Source organism: Parus major, chromosome Z (genome assembly GCF_001522545.3).
Source record: "Parus major isolate Abel chromosome Z, Parus_major1.1, whole genome shotgun sequence".
In the NCBI taxonomy this organism is placed as follows: Eukaryota; Metazoa; Chordata; class Aves; order Passeriformes; family Paridae; genus Parus; species Parus major.
The window spans coordinates 11,489,709-11,508,586 of record NC_031799.1 but is presented as its reverse complement, the minus strand read 5'-3'; the positions used below and the strand labels follow the sequence as shown (position 1 = coordinate 11,508,586).

Here is an 18,878-nt window from a genome sequence, read left to right as displayed (position 1 = left end):
CATAGCATAATAAGCTTACCAGAATATGTTTATCAACTCTGAGCCTTTCTATGAAGGCTTACACTACAGATGTGAAAGACACCTTACAGAACAAGGTAGAGGCTTCTGCATTCTTTACTGGTTCTGCAGGAGGAGCTGCAACAACTACAGAGCAACCTTTGGAAGCATCAAAGGTTGGGACCAAAGCCAAAGACCTCATGAGGGAATTTACAAATTGAAGAATCTCTACCTACATTTGTAGAGAGACACTACTTCTCAGCATCACCTGCATCCATACCAGCCTGATCAAATACTTAATGCATCATCCTCTTTAAACATATGAAATGAACCTATGGCTAGAAGGATGCTAGAAAATTTTCATAAAGCCATTTCAGCTCCAGGTGCTGCAAATAGCTGGCTATGCCTATTAAAACTAGTAAATTTATTTCTGGCATAGTTAGAATGAGCACCAGTGTTCAGCTCCTGAGAAATATTACTTGACAAAAACCCATCTGATTTTTGAAATGCCAGTGTTTGGGTTTATTATTCAGAGCAATGTGCTATTACAGTACACAAAACAGTCACTATACATATTGCTGCATAATCCTTGAGCATACATGTTTCTATCTTTCAAACCCATTTCAAGATGAAGAAAGAAATACAAGTAAAATGGAAAAAAACCCAAACAAAAGACCAACAAAAAATATCAAGAGTCAAAGAAATATTTTTAAATTTTTTACAGTAAGACCCCAAGTCCAATCCTAATTCTTATCTCTCCCCTGCTAAACAAGGAAAATGTTCCCCAAATACTATCCTTCATGGTTTCAAGCATGCAGAAATATCACTTTCTTAAGTTTCTGTCAAGTTACTACCTAATATCCAACAAGATTAGGACTGGAAACTTTCATAAGCAGCTCCTTAGGTTTTCATTTTCCCTTGTGCATGCAGCTGAGCCATGCCTCATCTTCTCATATCCAAAACAGAATCTACATCAGATGCAGGAAAAGTCCATCAGGCTTTCAATGAAAGTTCCCATGCCCCAAACAACTATCCTCTCTTTGATCCTCAGCATTTGGCAGGTGTGTTAATCTACAAATGCAGGATCCACATCTGCTTTTGTTGGTACAGATCCAAAGCAATACTCGTATTAAAGCACTAACCAAACAAGTCAAAATAAGGTATGAATCCTCCTTACTTTCTAGCACAGTGCACACAGAGCTCTTTTTTTTCTTTCAATACACTAGACAAAGGTAGCACTTTTATCCACACTGAGTGGCCAAATTTCTGTGCAGTCTTATATTCTGCAATCAATCAATCAACATTTCATACAGCTTAGAGCAGAGAGTGGTAGATAAAACCTGAGTAAATGAAAGTCTGTTTAACACGAGACAAAAACTGGAGACAGATGAGGAAGTGCAGGCAGGTAAAAGTGCCACATGCAATAAAAATAAGAAAAGTTATTTATGTGATCTACATTCATAAACGTGAAACAGAGGAGAATTTACATAAAAAGAGGTTTCAAGATGGCACCCCTCCCTAGGTATTAGTCTTGTTTGCTGTGGTGGTTAAAAGCAAACCAAGTTGTTTATTCCAAAATCTGCTGAAATATGTTTGTGTGAATTTTTCTGGGGCAATCACCACTGGCAGACAGACACAGCTTTTTACTTAGTGCAGAATGAAAAGACACACAGTTCACATACTTTCCAAGCAGGAGAAGGCTCACACATAATAAGAGTCTGGTCCAGTAAGGACAAAAAAGCTTGAGAGCTTTTACCTCACCACTTACAACCCATTAATGATGGGTAGAGTGGCAGCAGAACTCTGGATCCAGGACCCTGACAGTTACAAAACAAATCAAGTGCCATTAGTGTCCATATGCCTAAAGCCCTCAAGGATAAGACTACAAAGTCCCTACTCTGAAAGATGTGTTCTGGGAAACAATATTTGGAATCTTTGAAATGTGGCAAGGCATACAAAGAATCAGTAAGGCAGCACGCAATATCAGTTGCATTTCACTGTACACCGGTCAGACACTCTACCCCTTTCAGGGACAGGGCACAGGGAGGACACAAAGAAAATTCAAGCTACTTGGCAAGGAAAACACATCCACTGCTTTAGATTTTTTTAACTGTGAATACCTATATTCTGGTATTTTAAATACGTAATCTCATTCTGTCTATGTACCAAACTGACCAGATGTCTTAAACATATGTTAGGCACAGTATTAACTGACATTAATGAATATTGCCTCTTCCTAGGCCTGTTTATTTGGCCTTAGGGCGATGCTAATGCACACACAGAGCTTCTGGTTACTGCTATTTTCTATCCAGACAGCTTGGCTTGTACACTTGCACCTGCCTGCAAAATACTGGGCAGACAAACCTCTGCATGAAAAGTTGTCTTCAAAAGACACCATCCTATGGCAACAATGAAATGAATCAGTCCTCAAATACATCTTTGCCATCTCAAGTCTTGTTCTATCATCTAAGACTCATGCATAAAAGTTTTATCTGAAGCTTACAACACAAGCGTTTTTTCCCAGTCCTGTGAACATTCCAAAATCTTTTGCCATTCAAGTGTATCTTGGAAAGTAAATTCCAGTCATCAACTTTTGATGTTTTTAATACAGATTAGATAAAAATTCCAATTAAGACAGAAAATTACATTGCCTAAGAAAATTGTATGAAGAATTAATACCTCCAGAACAGAGATAGTGCTACTGAGAGGCACTAATCTTCCATGGAAGAACTAAGCAAGAAAATTGGACTTGTTCTATTTTTAATTAAGCTAATGATTTTTTTTTTTCAGTGTATTACTATGGCTAGACAAAAACAAAGATCAGAAACTGTGTAATATAATCAGGAAAGTTATCTTAAAATATTTCTTAACTGCTGTAAAATGCTCTTTCAGGAACATAGTATTGCATGGTGTATCAAATGAAAGTAGTAAATTGTGAAACTCTTCATATTTTAATAACTGGTATCTGATTTTACTACCTTATTTCCACCACAAACAATTACATCTAAGAATTATGTGATCAGTTTGTTTAATGAACCATTTGATTTCATTAGAACCATCTTCCATTCAACATGTCATAGGGTTCTTTCAATCACCTACCTCCTCGGCTGGCAAGGACAGTACCATCATAGGAAAATGTCAAACATGAAGTGTCAGTCCCTGAAGCATGGGCTTGCCTGCAGTGGAACTTTGTATGCACCTGTTTGCCAAACAAACAAAACATTACAAAATAAATTACAGTTACGAATCAAATTACAAATTTAACAAATGGGACAAACATTACCCCATAGCATGTGCTCTGCTGCTATTCCTTTTTCTAAACAGAAACCCCTGCATTTTTAGGAGGTACACTAGCTAAGTATTTACAGCAGACTTAAAAATACTGTATTTGTTTCAGAATATGCTTTCATAACAAGAGCTTGAATGCAAGATTTGAATTCTTCATAGGTTTAATTATACAGTACAGATTTACATCAGCACATCAGTGCTCTTGGAAAACTCCCACCAGCGCTGAACAAAGGTAGTTATGCCTGGTTAAGATAAAAATACATTCCAAGACAGTTTTCAACACTCTCCTAAGCAGGCTTTTAGTTTCTAAAACTACCAAAATACAATATACATACTTTGGAAAGGACTGAAAAGGACTGGAAGAATTTACTTTTGCCAAATTTAATCCCTGACAGAATTAACAGAACAAAGTTCAGATATTTTGAGGTTGTGTTGCATTTAGGTACAATAAAATTCAAGTACAGGAATGATGTATGTTTTATTTTTATTATTTCTATTTTGCTGATAATCCTAAAGAAAGGTTGAAATCACCTTCAAGTTCATGTTTTGTTCTTCTGTGGAGATCACTTCTTATTTATTAAGTCATTATTAAATAAAATATCTAAAAACTGTACTAATAAGGAAGGAAGGAACCTCAAATTAAATTTATATGGTCTTGTCAAACTAAGCTGTCCCACTTCCCAATCAAAACCAGCTAAGATTCCAAGACAGGAAGTGGATACACAGGAAAAAGGGAAAATACAGAAACAGAGACAAAGGAATTTGAGACAGGTTGATTCCTTTTTTAATACCTAGATAATTATGCTTCTCATTTGCCCTCTTTTCATAAAAGAAAGCTAATTCATATAGTTGTAAAATGCAGCATTCAAGACTTAAAGGTTTGCAGTGCAACTGTATCTCATCTTTCCCTCTGTAAAATTAGGATTAAAACACAGAGGAAAAGATGGCAGATTAGTGACTCTGAAATCCTTTATTTATGGTAGTGATGAGCAAAACAAAAATCATGCATATCTTTTTTTGGGGGGACAGAGGGGGTGTTGAACAACATGCAGCAAAATCAGACCTAGAATCCCATCCTGAACAGTAAAAGAACAAAACAATGACCCGCTGCTCAGTGATTTCTCTCCAAACTATGTATTAAAAGAGATGCAATTCTAAAGAATAAAAAAGGAGAATATGCTTATGAAATGCAATCACACTAACTGATTTAATCTTGCACAGGAATCCTCAGTTCATTTATCTTCTTGTTTTTGATTATACACCTTACCAAAGCTCATTTAATGGGCTATTTTTGGAAGTAAGAGACACAAATTAGTGAAGTAATTAATGTTGTTTATTCTTAAGAATAGTTGTTCTAAATTTGGTTCAAAAGCTAGAAAATCCTTGTGTGATGACATTAATAATTACTGCAAGCTTATTTTAATGTGCAGATTTAGTCAGTCATTGAGAGGAGTCACATGAGGCATTCCCTCCCCAAATGACTCTTACAAAGGGGGACTTCAAATACCAACAACATACTTCTTACAGTATTTGAACAACAAATGCAATGGCCTACACTTGGCCATAGTTACTGTTTTGAAATTAATGTCACTTCAATCCAGTCATGAATACCCTGTAGTCTAAGACCAGACTGCAGTTTATAACTGTTTGTCTTTGGTGGCAGTGTTTATTAATACTAAAAAAACCATATTTTGTGCATCCAATTGCATACATCTTTCCAAGTATGTAGGAACATGTAAAGAGTAAAATGTGAATTGGCTTTCAGAAAATAAATTTTCTGTAGTATTTGTTAAATATTAACAAGCAATTAAAATGATGTATTTTTTGTCTAAGAAATACCATGGACACTTTCAAAAACATCATAAATGGTTAATAATCACATTTTAAAAAATGCCAGAAAGATTACATTACAATATTTAATTAATTCAAAGAAATCTGAAAAAAATCCATTTGGGCTCTACAACATTTCCATTCCTCCAGGCAATGTCACATTGACATACATATATTAAAATACTGGTTTTTTTCACTCTGCTGCCCAGCTTAACATTGGTTATGGGGTTTTTTCCTTTCATTTCACCCTCAATCTGAAATCTTATTTTGTGTTGGATTCAAATTAAAACCCAGAAAGAGATCTGGGGTCCAACAAATGCCTTTTCTTTTATGTTTTACAATTTAAAACCCTAAACATCTATAGATAGATAGCAAATCACATAACAGTTCAGAATTTGTGTTATTTTCCTATGGTCAAAGATACTGATTTTACTTAGCATTTATCTGTGAATCCATTAATAATACCTAAATCGTATCTTTCAGGAATTAACTCATCTTAAACTGGCCCCAAGTCGTGTCAGGAGAGGTTTAGATGGTATATTAGGAAAAATCTCTTTTCTGAAAGAACAGTGGAGCATTGGAACAGGCTTCCTAGGAAGTGGTTGAGTCACCATGCCTGGATGTATTTAATAGACGTGCCAATATGGTGCTTGGGGACATGGTTTAGAGGTAGGCTCAGCAGAGTTAAGGTGGTATATAAGGTTACAAGCAGTGGGACTCAATGCTCTTAAGGGTCTTTTCCAACTGCAATGACTTTTTGATTTCACATCATGTAATATAGAGCCTTTTCAGTGAAGTACCTACACTCTGACCAGTCTCTGCCCTTTTTTCAACTGTCTCACTGAGGAATGAAAACAGCAACATATAGATGTCAAAGACTGACATAATTTGCCTCTTAATGACAAAAATGAAAACAAAACAATAAATTTGGTCCAACTCTATCCAGCTTCAATGCTTTAGGATTTCATGTAAAACTAGGCTTGACTGAAAGGGATAATAAGATTGCATCAGCAATTCTACTTGTCTTTAAAAATAAATTTGCTCAGTTTACCAGTAAAAAGATTGTTTTCCTAACTTTGAGCTCTGCAAGCTTGCCCTCCATATATTATTCTGCAAAGGAATATAACCCTGAATTGTAATAGTAAATCAAATATTCTAAAATGATTGAAGGTTGAAAAGAAGTTTTTACATATACTGGCAAACATTCATTCCAGTTTTCAAAGAAAATAATGTTTTTGGCCTCTGACCTCTTAATATTTCTAACAGACATCTAATCTTGCTAACAAATCATTAGTAAAAAAAATGTTATCACAACGTTTCTAGCTGGAAAGACATGAAACAACAGAACCAGTGTATGCAATTCAAAAATTTGATTCAAGAAGGGAAAGGGAGAGCATTGAAACATAAGATAAAGATGTCAAGATAATTAGGGCAAAGTGTATCTACATATCTCCTTCATTACCCTTCTCATTTTGTTGCAGAGGTGCCTGCTATTACGAAGCAATAGTCATGTGCCAAACAAAATTTGACAAGTTCATCAGTCCTTAACATTTTTTAAAAGTTTAATTACTTCAGCAAATTCTGCAGTAAACCACTAGCTTCTGCAACTTCTTTAAAGGTTTTCTAACAAATAACTCCAGCAATGTAAGCAATTTCCTCCTAGCTTTGTATTAGCACGTATGTTTTTGTTAAGCAATTACAGCTGACTGTACTTGTGTGCAAAATGAGATGACAGGCATAAAACATGAAGCACATGTGAGAAAGGACATAGTCACATGTATCAAAAAACCCAAAAATAACAGATAAATGTTAGAGTTTGCAATATTGCTACAGTCCTCAGAGAGAATGACAGCCAGAAGAGAAAAGGAAACACAAGAACGGATTGGGAAGGAGCTGGGGTACAAGCAAAGGTACATGACTGAAGGAGCATCAGCAATGAGTATCCCTTGTACAGAAACCTGTGTGGACTCAGGAGCACCCATACAGGAAGTGAAGACGACAGTGCCCACATGAACAGTTTATCACAAAAGAGTGATGTACAACAGAGCCACATGGCTACAGCTCTGCATCCCACAACTGATCCCCTGCTCCAAAACACTCAATAAAACTTTTTCTAGCAAAAAGACAGACATACTCAGTTTGTTCACCTCACAAATCCAAACCACATCCATGAGAAAAATAACAATATGTTTAATGGATGGAATTTTTAAACTTTCCGCATTGTTTCTGGGATACACAGAATATTTAACAGTAAACTGGCACTTTCCCAATTTTATAATGCTTCTCACATTCTGTGCCCCCACTTTTCTTTTAAAGAAACATTGAATGTCCCAGTCAAAACATTCTTCTTCCTTCTTATTCCTAACATCTTCTAGATTTTTTTTTTAAAAGTAAAGGCAGTAATTTAGGGCAGGCCTTGGAGAAAGTGAGACCTACAAAGATGCCTATATCAATCCTTCTCTGTTTTACAGATGTATAGCAAAATATTACTTATTTATTAGTGTGAACACAACCATACAACCACAATTGAAATTTATGCTGGTTTCAAACATTAGACAAGAAGGGCAGAACTAGTTCAGCAGAGCTGTTTGATAAGCAGGTCCCAAGCCCTGTACAGCTACTTGAGTTTTAAATGGGACTTTTCACCTAAGATACTTATAGCAAAACAAAACAGCTCACACTGACAATACCAAACTGCAAAAATTGTAATTTTTTTACAAATGGTAAAGTTTTCCAAGATGACATATTATCATCAGACAGGCTAAGGTCACATGAGATACAAAGCTGCAAGAAGAATACAAACAAACCAGAAATCTCCTTTTTAGTCACAACTGACCAAAGCTGTCTGGGTCTTTGTTGAAAGTGATCCCATCAGAGACAGACAACATCTCAGAGCTGTGATCACAGCTCACAAGACAGACAGGTTCCCAAGGCATGAGTTACACTCTCCAAATGTCTAGTTACCCATCCCCCCTTCAGCCACCTCTACTGAAAGCAGCATAACTCTTTTCCTCTCAATTATAATGCACAAAAGGAATTTAAGTGTACTTTCTGGGTTTAGTGCATCAATTAAAAATTGTCAGGTTTACATATGTCAGCTGAATTCAGGAATTTCTCAATATTTTCCCAGACCAGGCAGTTGCAGGCTATATCAGATGCTTTCCTGAAGTCTCTGTAAACATGATCCCCAGGCTTTCAATTTATGTGACAGCTCTTCAATACCACTTCCCGTGATGTAGAAATGGTTGCTGTTTCAGTAATGAGCACACTGATGCAAAACAAGATTAACTTGTGAAATCTGAGGTATTACTGTTTACATGATTACACTCTTACACGATTTCCTCTTCTCTGTGACTTTCTAACTCAGTGACATCTACGCATATAATTAGCAGACCTGAAATACTCTTTTTCTCTCAATCCTAATTAATCAATTATGAATACAGTAGCCTAACCTTACTTGCCACAACCAGGGCATCTGACTGACAAATGTATTTAACTGTACTGTAAATAAGATTATTTCACTATATTCTCATTTGTTGCAAATAAGGCCTTTTTTCTGGGTGACAAGTATTCAGGATTTCTTTATCTCTTACACTCAGCAGTGGTTCAACACCCTTCAGCAGTCTCTCACATGTATTTTATTGAGAAGCTTACCTAGTTATTTGCATTTACTGAACCCATGAAAGATTTGGCGCTTTTTTTTTTTCTTTGCAAATACTCTGTAGTTTTTCCTGAGCAACTACATTGCAATGAAAAACCTACATAACCAGCAGGAAAAAAAAAAAAAAAGGTGTACAAATATTTTTAAAATTTATGGAATCTTCAATGAATCATCCATTATATTATGCAATTCTGAATGAAAATAAAAACACAAATGTGAAATACTTAGTCAGAAAATGCTTGGAAGGTATGGAAAAGAGTACTCTAAAAAGAAAGGTCATACAGTGACAGCCAGTCAAGGTGAAAAATTATTTAGTGTTTTCTTAATTGCAATTGATAAAAAAAACTTGATTTCTATTTAAAAAAAAAAAAAACTAAACATTTATGCAGAAGGCAATGAGGAAAGCCACCTGATATATTTGACCATGTATGAGTTTAGGCAAAAGAAGAAAGCAAGCATGCTGGCCTGTCCTAGAGATACCTCTGACCCATTGTAAAGTGATGAGAAAGTCCTTCCTACCTGCCCATGCTTCCTTCACCAGGAAGAACATTCAATTCCTAAGAATACTGCTGACCACTAAAACAATTTCTTTTTGTTTAAGCTTATTCATCTAGAAATATTTCAGGAAACCATTTTAGAAAGATGGCTTCTTAACAGCATTGCTAAATATTTGCCTAAAGGTTTGAAAATGAAACCCAGCTGAATGTTTGGCTGCACAAACTTTGCATTTGAGAAAATAACCTATCTTGGCCACAAAAATGATAAATATTACTAATAAAAATAGCTTTTGGAAATTATTCAGTTGGCTTGCTTTGGGGATTTTTTACACTGTGTAAGAAAAACACACAAGGATGTAAAAGAAACTTTCTTCTGTACCTTTTCATAACTTATCTAACCCATCTCATCCAAGAAAATTTACATTTTTCCTCCTTCATACTATCATAAATATGACTTTTTAAAATAAAACAAAACCAAAAACACTACTCCTTTGGCCTCTCTTGAAAATAAATTAATCAGTCTTAGACTTGCCCAGCGATTGAAGGCTTCTTTGCTTTCCAGAAAACAATCAAGTGTGATCAATGTTATTCTGTAAAAATCTATTAAAGATTCAGCTAAGATACACTATAACTCCACTGAAAATCCACAGATTTCTTCAAACTCATCTATGCCAACACTGCATGTTTCATATGATTTAAAAGTAGCTTTTGGCCTACTGGCAATAAAGAGAAAAAAAAGCAGAAAAGAAATTATGAAGAAGCTACTAAGTTGTCATCAAATGCAACTATGACAGACTTATTCTCAGCTTATTCCCAAATATTCAATATAATTTCTCATACTCTTTCAGTGTCCCCAAAGCTTAAACCACTTCTGTGGTCTAATAGAGGAACAGTGTAATAGTGAGAAGTATGACCAAAAATTCACAAAAATCGACATGAAGTTAACATTTCTGGTTCAGTACTCCCTTGAGCCAAAAAGGTGTAGTTTGCAGTGAGTTATCAAAGTTGGTTGTCCAATAGAACTATTTGCTTGCTAGAAATAGTAGCTAGCACATGTATATTCTAAGAGGATGGGTGTATTTCTCTAAGAGATGAAATTTTCACTAAACTTCTTGTAACATAGCAAGCTACTCTTTCTTCCATATGATTTCTTTTCCTGATAAAAAGGCACTGTAAACCATCATGTCATAATATCTCCGCATGTTATTTAAAAATACATAATTTTTAAACACTATGGCTTTGGTTTTATTCATTCAGATGGAACAACAAAGATGGAAGAACACCTCAGTTAAAGGGGTGATATTTTTCCTCATGTACATCAGTAATAAAATGAGCATTCTCAAGTAAACTTCATTTTCTTTTCAAGCAGTATTCTTATCACAATTCCATAGTTCCTTCTTTGATGTTGCTTTTTTCTCACAATAGTTTTATATATTTGACTAGCTAAAGAAGCAAGCAAATAAAACCCCCACACACTTGCAAGCAAAAAAACTGGCAAAGCAGGACAAAAATTTCCAAAATTGTTTTGAGTGGTTTACACTAACAGAAGTGTTCCAGGTTAGCTTTCAGAGCAGCAATGAAGCACCTAAGCATTAGATAGAGTGAAAAAGCTTGTAATACCTTTCAAAGAAAAAGGTGTTTGCTATTTTATAATGCAATTTCTGATTAAATTTCAAACATGGATCACTTTTAAAATTAGCTTTCTTTTTTAACAGACATTTTAAGTATGAGAGAAAAGAATATTTTTTTCTTTGCAATTAAAATCCTTGAATCAATTAATCCCTTCTGTCTCATGTAATGTAAACAGTAAGATGAATAATAAGATGTTTATTAAAGGCATGGAAATATGAAGATGTCCAAATTGATATCTAAAGTCCTTCAAACAGTCTGCAGTATTTCCATGAAAATCTGTCTCTGTGAATTGAGAACTGTTATAGAATTTTTCATTCTGTAAGTAGCCTTCTTCTCTACCATTAATGCTTGCTATTTGCTTCAAACCCTTCTTTCTTTTTCTTTTTCTATTTCCATGATGTAGTGCTTCTTTCCACTGCAATTCTCTTTGACCACTAGCATTCCAAGAATTCTTTTCCATCCAAAAAAAAGATTCCTTATATTTTCTCATTCTAGCCTTCTAGTTTCACTTCAGCACAGTATTTCACATCTACACCCAGGAACTTTGTATTTCCTCTCCACCAGTAATGGCATAGGGAAATACAAATTTCACAAGCACCAATTCATGTATCTCAAAACCTTATTTACATTACTCACTTTTCCCCAAATAACTTCATGTTTCCCCCTTTCTTTCTCTCTTTCCTTTTCATCCAGTACTGCCTTCTCCTCCATCCTCACTCCTTATCAATTCCACTATATTCCATTTGAGAATGCTACTTAAATTCCCTCCTGAATATCAGGATTATCCATGACAAATTCAACATGGGATGCTACCCCACCCTTACTGTCATCAACCTTGGGGAAAAAGTGTCTATTTTCTGTCCCACTACTTCACTGTTTTATGAAGTCCAGTATCTCCTGCATGCCATCTACATGTTGGCACCCTTGTTCACTATTCTCTCTGGTACATGATTACCATCCAGTTTCCCCGGATGTTCACTGCTACTCAGTCCCCTTGTTCACTGAACTTCTCACTCTACAGTTTGTTTTTACAGACCTTATTCACAACCATGACTCCCCATATTTTCACACCATTAATCTGCCTTCCAAAAAAGGGTACATCATGGTGTCTCTGCTGAACATCTTAGTTCACCTTGACATCTCTCTGTGAATGTTTAGCTGGCAGCACAAATTCAACATGATGAAAGCTCTTCCTGATTTTCTTACATGGATACCATATCTTCTCAATTTCCCTGGAAGATCTTACCTCCTATAACCATTCATCATAAGAAAAATGTTGTTATATGCATCCCAATGTGTCATCTCTTTTCTGTCACACATCGTAAAACATACTGTAATAAATCCATACAATAACCACTGCCAGTACCATTACTTTAATGTGTTTTCCCTCTTTGTTTGATAATGGTTCTTTACTTTAAGGGGTCTACTCTTGCCTCATTTTCATTTTTTTAATAGCTGCTTTTTACCAATGAATTGAATACACAGTCTTTCAATTACAGCAATTACAGATCATGCATTTAATCTGCAAGCACATCTGTGTTTTTCTCACAAAAAAACCCCAAAAAAACAAAACAAAAAAAAAAAAAAAACCAAAACCAAACCAAAGAAAACCACCACTCCATTTCCTGCAACACATTTGGACATACAGTAAATTATAAGGTAAAAAATTATTTTAAAAAACAAAAGGGAGGTGGGAGACTAATAGTAACTGAGTTTGCATATTGCCTTGTTTTCATTTCCAAATGTAAACCTCTTACCAGCTTGACACTGGAGGATTCATTTTCTGTATAGCCACCTTTGGTTAGGAAGGAAGTCAAAACTGAAGTTTGTTTTACACTTGCAGACAGACAGCATCACACGTTTTTATAGCCCTACCTTGCCCCCCCACCTTAACGCAACAGCCAAGAAACCACACTGACCTGTCTGGAATACAGAAAACATTCCTACACCTCTGCCACCTCCTACCCAGTTTGGCAATACACCTCAACACATCAAGTATTGAAATCAAGCAGGCATTTTCACATTTGTGACAAGCAACAAGCCAATCCTGCAATGCAGTGCTTTCTGTTGACTGCAACAAGTGTCCCTACTTCTGAAAAATCACTCAGGCTCTTCAAGGCAGTCTTGAATACATGCTAGTCTTCCTGTCACAAGGGTAACCTGTCTTCATTCTGCTCTTGTGAGCCCTGGTGAAACAGAGTCTATAAATGTCTGCACAGTGAATTCTGATGGCCTCAACAGGATGAAGTTTGTTTACAGATCTTGGACTCTCCAGGTGAGACCACAGAACTGCATAAAGGTGAGGACAAAAAGCAAGCTAGTGAGCCAGGATGACATTTATATTCTCACAGCAGGAACACATTGATCACAGCAGCTACATTCTTGAGAAGCTCCTAGTATTTGTAAAAACAACAGAATCCATGGTTATCCAATGACTTAGAGTTTTTAGAGCAAACCTCTCTTTGTATATGAATTTGCATGGTACTTTATAATTTGGCCATCCTATCCCAACCTTTACAAAATGCACTAAATATAAAATAAAATAGAGTGGTGATTATGGGTGACTTCGAGCACAAAACAGTCACAAGCCAAATCTCAAAGTGGCACATGCACACAGCGCAAGAAATAGTAACCATAAAGGAATTTTTTTAAAAACTCCACATATTGCTTAATCTAAATGAAAATTACACATGTTGAAATATCTAAGAATACATTATTTAAATTACTGCTTAAAATGATTATACACATTCAGAAAGTCTATTGAACTAGAATGTCATTTGAAGTCTCTGGATATACTTAGACACATTGTATATGTATTTACACATAATGCGTGAAACACATAGGTAGTTATCCAACTCCAAGTCTAGTTCTCTATCTCATGAGAAATTTAGAACTTGGTTTAAGGAAAGCAGCTGTTTCACAGATGTATCTGATTTCAGTCTGTGTAGTATCATCGCAGTCATACATTAAATAAAACACAGCTGGACAATGCTTCACCTATTTCACCACACTCTCTGCTAACTGTTTAGCACTAACATCTGTTGAAAACAAACTTTAGGAAATAGGGAGATCATGAAGAAAACCCCTTTATTTTAAAATATTTTGCACTGGAAGAAGTTTTGCTTACTTATGAAGAAAGCCTCACGTATATTCAATCAGGTTTTAATGATGAGATTTATACCAAGAGTTGCAAGAAACCTGAGGCTGTCTGTCACTGAAGCTGTCTTAAAAAATAATGTCTTACAGAATATTATTACAAATACTTTTAATTCCATATGATTGGTTTAGTTCTGTAGCTGCTGCCAAGATATGTTTTAGCTGTGCAGTTTATCTTCTCATTGATAATTGTGGATAAAAAAATAACTTGTTTGGCTTATAATCTTATTGTAAATTCTCTAAAAATGCCATTCAAATATTTTTAATTAAAGTTAACAAGAATTTTGAAATTACATTCTTTAGGAATTGGTCTAGTATATTATGGCCAATTATTTAAACTGTATCTCCACAGAAGTGCACCTTTTAATGATATAACCATGAATCAATTGTTCTTTCTGTAGAGAAAAGATGGTTCTTTATCAAACTTCCTAAGTTAAATGGATGTAACCTAATGTTACATACAAAAGCTATGCCTCAGTATAACTTATCTCCTGCAAACCTGTATGCTCCATGGCTCAGACGCCACTTCCCACCTCTTATAGCTGTAATTCACTTGGTCAAGCTGTAACAGTTTACCTTTTGTTAAGTATTTTAAAATGTGGGAGTCTTTGGCTTCTCTAATACAGGAAACTTAACAACTGAGAGTTGCACAGAAATGCACTTTTCACTGCTTTTAGGAAATTCACAGTATAATCCTGCTGTTCATCTCCTCACAAGCTTCAAGAAATAGTGACCTACTATGAAAAACAGTGAGATACATTTGGAGGCAAAACTAACTTCCTAATATACACATCAAGCACAACAGTCTTTTCATAATTTACAAACCCTATCAGACCCTAGAGCACTGAAGTTTTCATCTTGCTTGAGCAATGCATATACTACAGTAACTAAAAGCCATTTCTCTGATTAGCCAAACTACTCTGGAGCTTACTTCTTGTTCGATCAGAATGTAGTATTTGTATTTTTCAGTTTTTGCCTCTGCAAAAAAGGAAAATTTTCTCTAAACTAACAAAGTTATCTCAAGACGGCTCTTTTATCTTTTTCCATTATTTTTCATCATTTCATCTATTTCTGTCACATAATTTATGTTTTATTAATAGCACAACAATATTAATAAAGCCAACCATGTTGCTATAATATGCCTATTCTTCTCAAGTTGCAATTTTGACATTATTTCTGTAAGTTCTACTTTCAGTTTTCCAAATAAAAAACCTAAGATAGATATATATAATCCTTGTGGGATAAGCCTTTTTCCTTTAACCATACATGAATCCAAACTGAAATCCTTTAACCTATTTTCATTGGGCTGTGACAGACTTCACAATTTAGAATTGCCTTTCATCACTATATTAGATAGTGCAAACATTTAGATAGTTCTTAACTATAAACTGTTTATTACGTAAGAAAGAAATGCACTTAGAAATACAGCAGGGTACATTTTATCTCAGCATATGATTGTCAGACTCTTTACTGTGGCTGGCTTCAGGGTACAGATAGTGATGTACTGACTAACCCAGACGTATACAAAAAGGAATAATATATGAATCTGTTAATATTTGCTGCTGGCAAGCTTGTGTGTGATTTCCAGTTTCTGGAACAGAGGTCTGGCACATATACATATGGAATGAAAGGGTGGAATATTATGGATATGGAAAACTTACCTTAAGTTTGAAAGGGGAATATAGTATATTTGGATATCCTTCATCTTGTATTTACACAAGAAATTTCCAGATGTAGCCAGACTGCCCTCTTCAAAGCACGAAGCATGTTACATACTTGGGGGAAATTGGAAGATTTCCCTGCTGTTTAGCTGCAGTAGTGATACTCAGCAAATTTAAGAACAGTCATTGTAAACTACTTCTATTAAATATTGACATTTCACTGGAGTATTTTTAATGCTGTAGAGATGTCAATATAAACATCAAATTCTATACATAAAAAAATCATCCAAATAGATAAGTGAATATTCCATGGTGAAAAAATGTTAGTAAAACTTAGCTGGTGTGAAAAAAGCATAATTCTCTAATGCTGGGATGGACAATATGCCAAAGACACACAATGAACTGGTAGGAACTGCATCTAAAAAGGCATATGTATAGTAAAGTTTTCTAGTGGACAGACATAAGACATTCCAGGAATTAATTCCTGACAGCCATGTCTTTTGTATGTCAGCATATGCAAAATGTATCTGTATCTGTGCAAAGATTCAACAACCTTGACTTCCTAACACATGGGTAGAAATACCCTCAAACGACCTTCCAATTAATGGGAAAATATTAACAGCAAGTCTCAGATCTTACACTAGTTTTGATTACTCAGTCTTGGCAGCATCAGCTGTAAAAACCATCATAGCACCAAAATGAAGTTTGCAAAAAAAATTTCCAAATAAAATTTGGACTTGGATCCCCATTCCAAAAAATAAAATAAAAAAATAAAGAAATAATAATCTCACATAATAATTTTTCATCTAAATCTGGGTCTTTAGTTGTACAGTATTTTTTCAAAATGGCTCCAGTACTTGTGAAACCTTTAGTCTCTAAAAACTCTACCTTAAAACTTCCAACAGCACACCACAAAAGTAAAGCTTACAGAAACCCTTTCAAAGCAAACCATCACTAAATATAGAAATGTATTTATCTTACATCTATAAATCATGCAATTATTTGGAAAATACTTTTAACATGACTATTTGTAATTAAAATGTACAGAGCTCAGATCTGTTTCATTTCAGGGCATACTGCGACATTCCACTTTTCCTTCCCTTATATTTTAAGGATAAGGTGGCTTAAGGGCGTGTGGAAAACAGGTTATTGGGATTACCACTTGATCACACCACTTTTGGGAATATTCATGTAGGTAGTACATTATTATAGGGTTTAAATTCAATATAATTGTGAATTTTAAGTTCTGCAGGACCACTTTGAGCTTTAGCTAAGTAATTTAAACTGATCAAAATACATAAATTATTCTAGCAATTTAAAACCAGAGTAAGGTTTTAAAACCAGGGGAAAAGAAAATGTTAGCAAAGCAGTAACTTGGCACTATTGCATCAAATGCTCATTTTTGAGCTGAAGAATGGAGTTAAACCAACAGCTAAGTCTTCCATGAAACAAGAAAGTAAAAACATAGAGGTTAATTACTCAGTATAAAAATATTTCCTTGAGTACTGAATCAATTTTCTTAATGAGAATTATGTGAAAATCACAAAACATTGTATCTTTCATATTCAGATTTGCACTATATAAAAAAAAACCTATTACAGATGTACAAGACAAACCTATTACAGAGGTATCTGTCAAAACTAATTCTTTACTACTTACTGTGCAGCCAGTAGATAAATAAAAGCTTATAAAAACTACTCAAATTTAGAAATGCTAGAAAAAAAACAGACAAGATTTTGAGGATACAAGCTATTTTCTCAAAGGCATTTAAAAGACATGACCACTTTTCTTGAAAACTCTGCCTCTCCTACATCCTTATTAACATTTCTGTATCACAGCTGCCATGATATACCATAAAATAGGTGATGTGTGAAACTGTGAAACATGATTCAGCCTGTCATACACAGAGAACTTGTTTATGCACTCCTGTGCTGAACACACCCAGGAAAAGCTCAAGGAGAAAATCTGTGTAACAGGTAGCCTCATCAGGTGGTTTAAAAGATTAAGGAAGGCTAACTAAGCAGTCTAGCTTTTTACCCTAAAAAAGCCTATTTGTAACTAATCTTATTTCTTAATCCCTTCCTGCTTATTGTGGAAAACGAAGGGAGGTTTTCTGCTCATTGAAGAGATTTCAATTTTAACTCACAATATGTTTCAAAAATTACTTCAGTCTTTCCCCATTATTATGAATGCGTGTCTCCCATTTCTGGACAGGAAAATCAGGCACAAAAAGGTTTACTGATGGCAAGACACTCTGCATTCTAGATGCTAAAGATTGACTCCGTGGATCAGTTTGTTCAGAAATATGTACAACCACAGGCTTGCAAAAAGCTCTGAATGGGCAAGCACAGGCAAGATGAGGAATTTGAACTTACATGAACTACAGGTAAACTTTGTTGTTTAACTAGTTGTTTAACTGCACTGCCCTGTGAACCAGCAATTTTCAAGGTCCTATCTTATTTTTGACCACTAATGTTCTTCAACTCTCCGTATTCGCCAGACACTTTTCTCCATGTCTCAGAACATTTAAATTGAGAATGTTCTAATGTGTTGTGTTATGATTGACTATTTCACACTGTTGTTTCCACTATTCATTCAAAGTTTGAAGGAAGTTATTTTTTATGTCCTTTGAAGCTGTTATTTTAAGCCAAGTTGACAGTGTTCATAATATTTCAAATATGCTGACAGATCGCTCTGCTAATGTGCACTGTAAATGCACATGTACGTGAACCTTAAAGAAAAAAACATGCACTGACAAAATAACGTATGTGAGAAAATAACACAGATTTATGACAAAACAAAAAAAATCCTCTAAGGCAGGTGATTATAATGGATCATGATCCTACTGAGGAAGTTTGGAAAAAGGCAAGGCAGAGCTGGAATGCATTTGGCTAACTTCAGCACTAGCAAGTTACCAATGTCAGTGTCATGAATTAAGAAAAAAAATCTTCCTCCTAAAGTTCCGAAAGTATTTTTACTCTCACTGCACACAGCTGGGAGATTTGGAATCATACCAAAAAGGAGTAGAAGTAAAAAATTGAATGAAACATTCATGGTGATCATTACTAGTCAGAAGTGAATTGATCACACACCAAAATCGCTCCCTAGGCAAAGCAACATAACAAAAAAAAAAAAAAAAAAACAACAAACAAAAAA

At 35.0% G+C, this 18,878-nt stretch overlaps 1 protein-coding gene across 1 annotated transcript in view; it reads right to left on the bottom strand.

Annotated features, from left to right (window-relative positions):
- The window catches only part of WDR70 (WD repeat domain 70), a 135,625-nt gene that overhangs the window by 32,280 nt on the left and 84,467 nt on the right, over nt 1-18,878 (bottom strand). Inside the window, exon 11 of the mRNA XM_015615245.2 lies at nt 3,097-3,196. Within this exon, the coding sequence (XP_015470731.1) occupies nt 3,097-3,196 (100 nt within the window). The remainder of the gene's footprint in view (nt 1-3,096; nt 3,197-18,878) is intronic.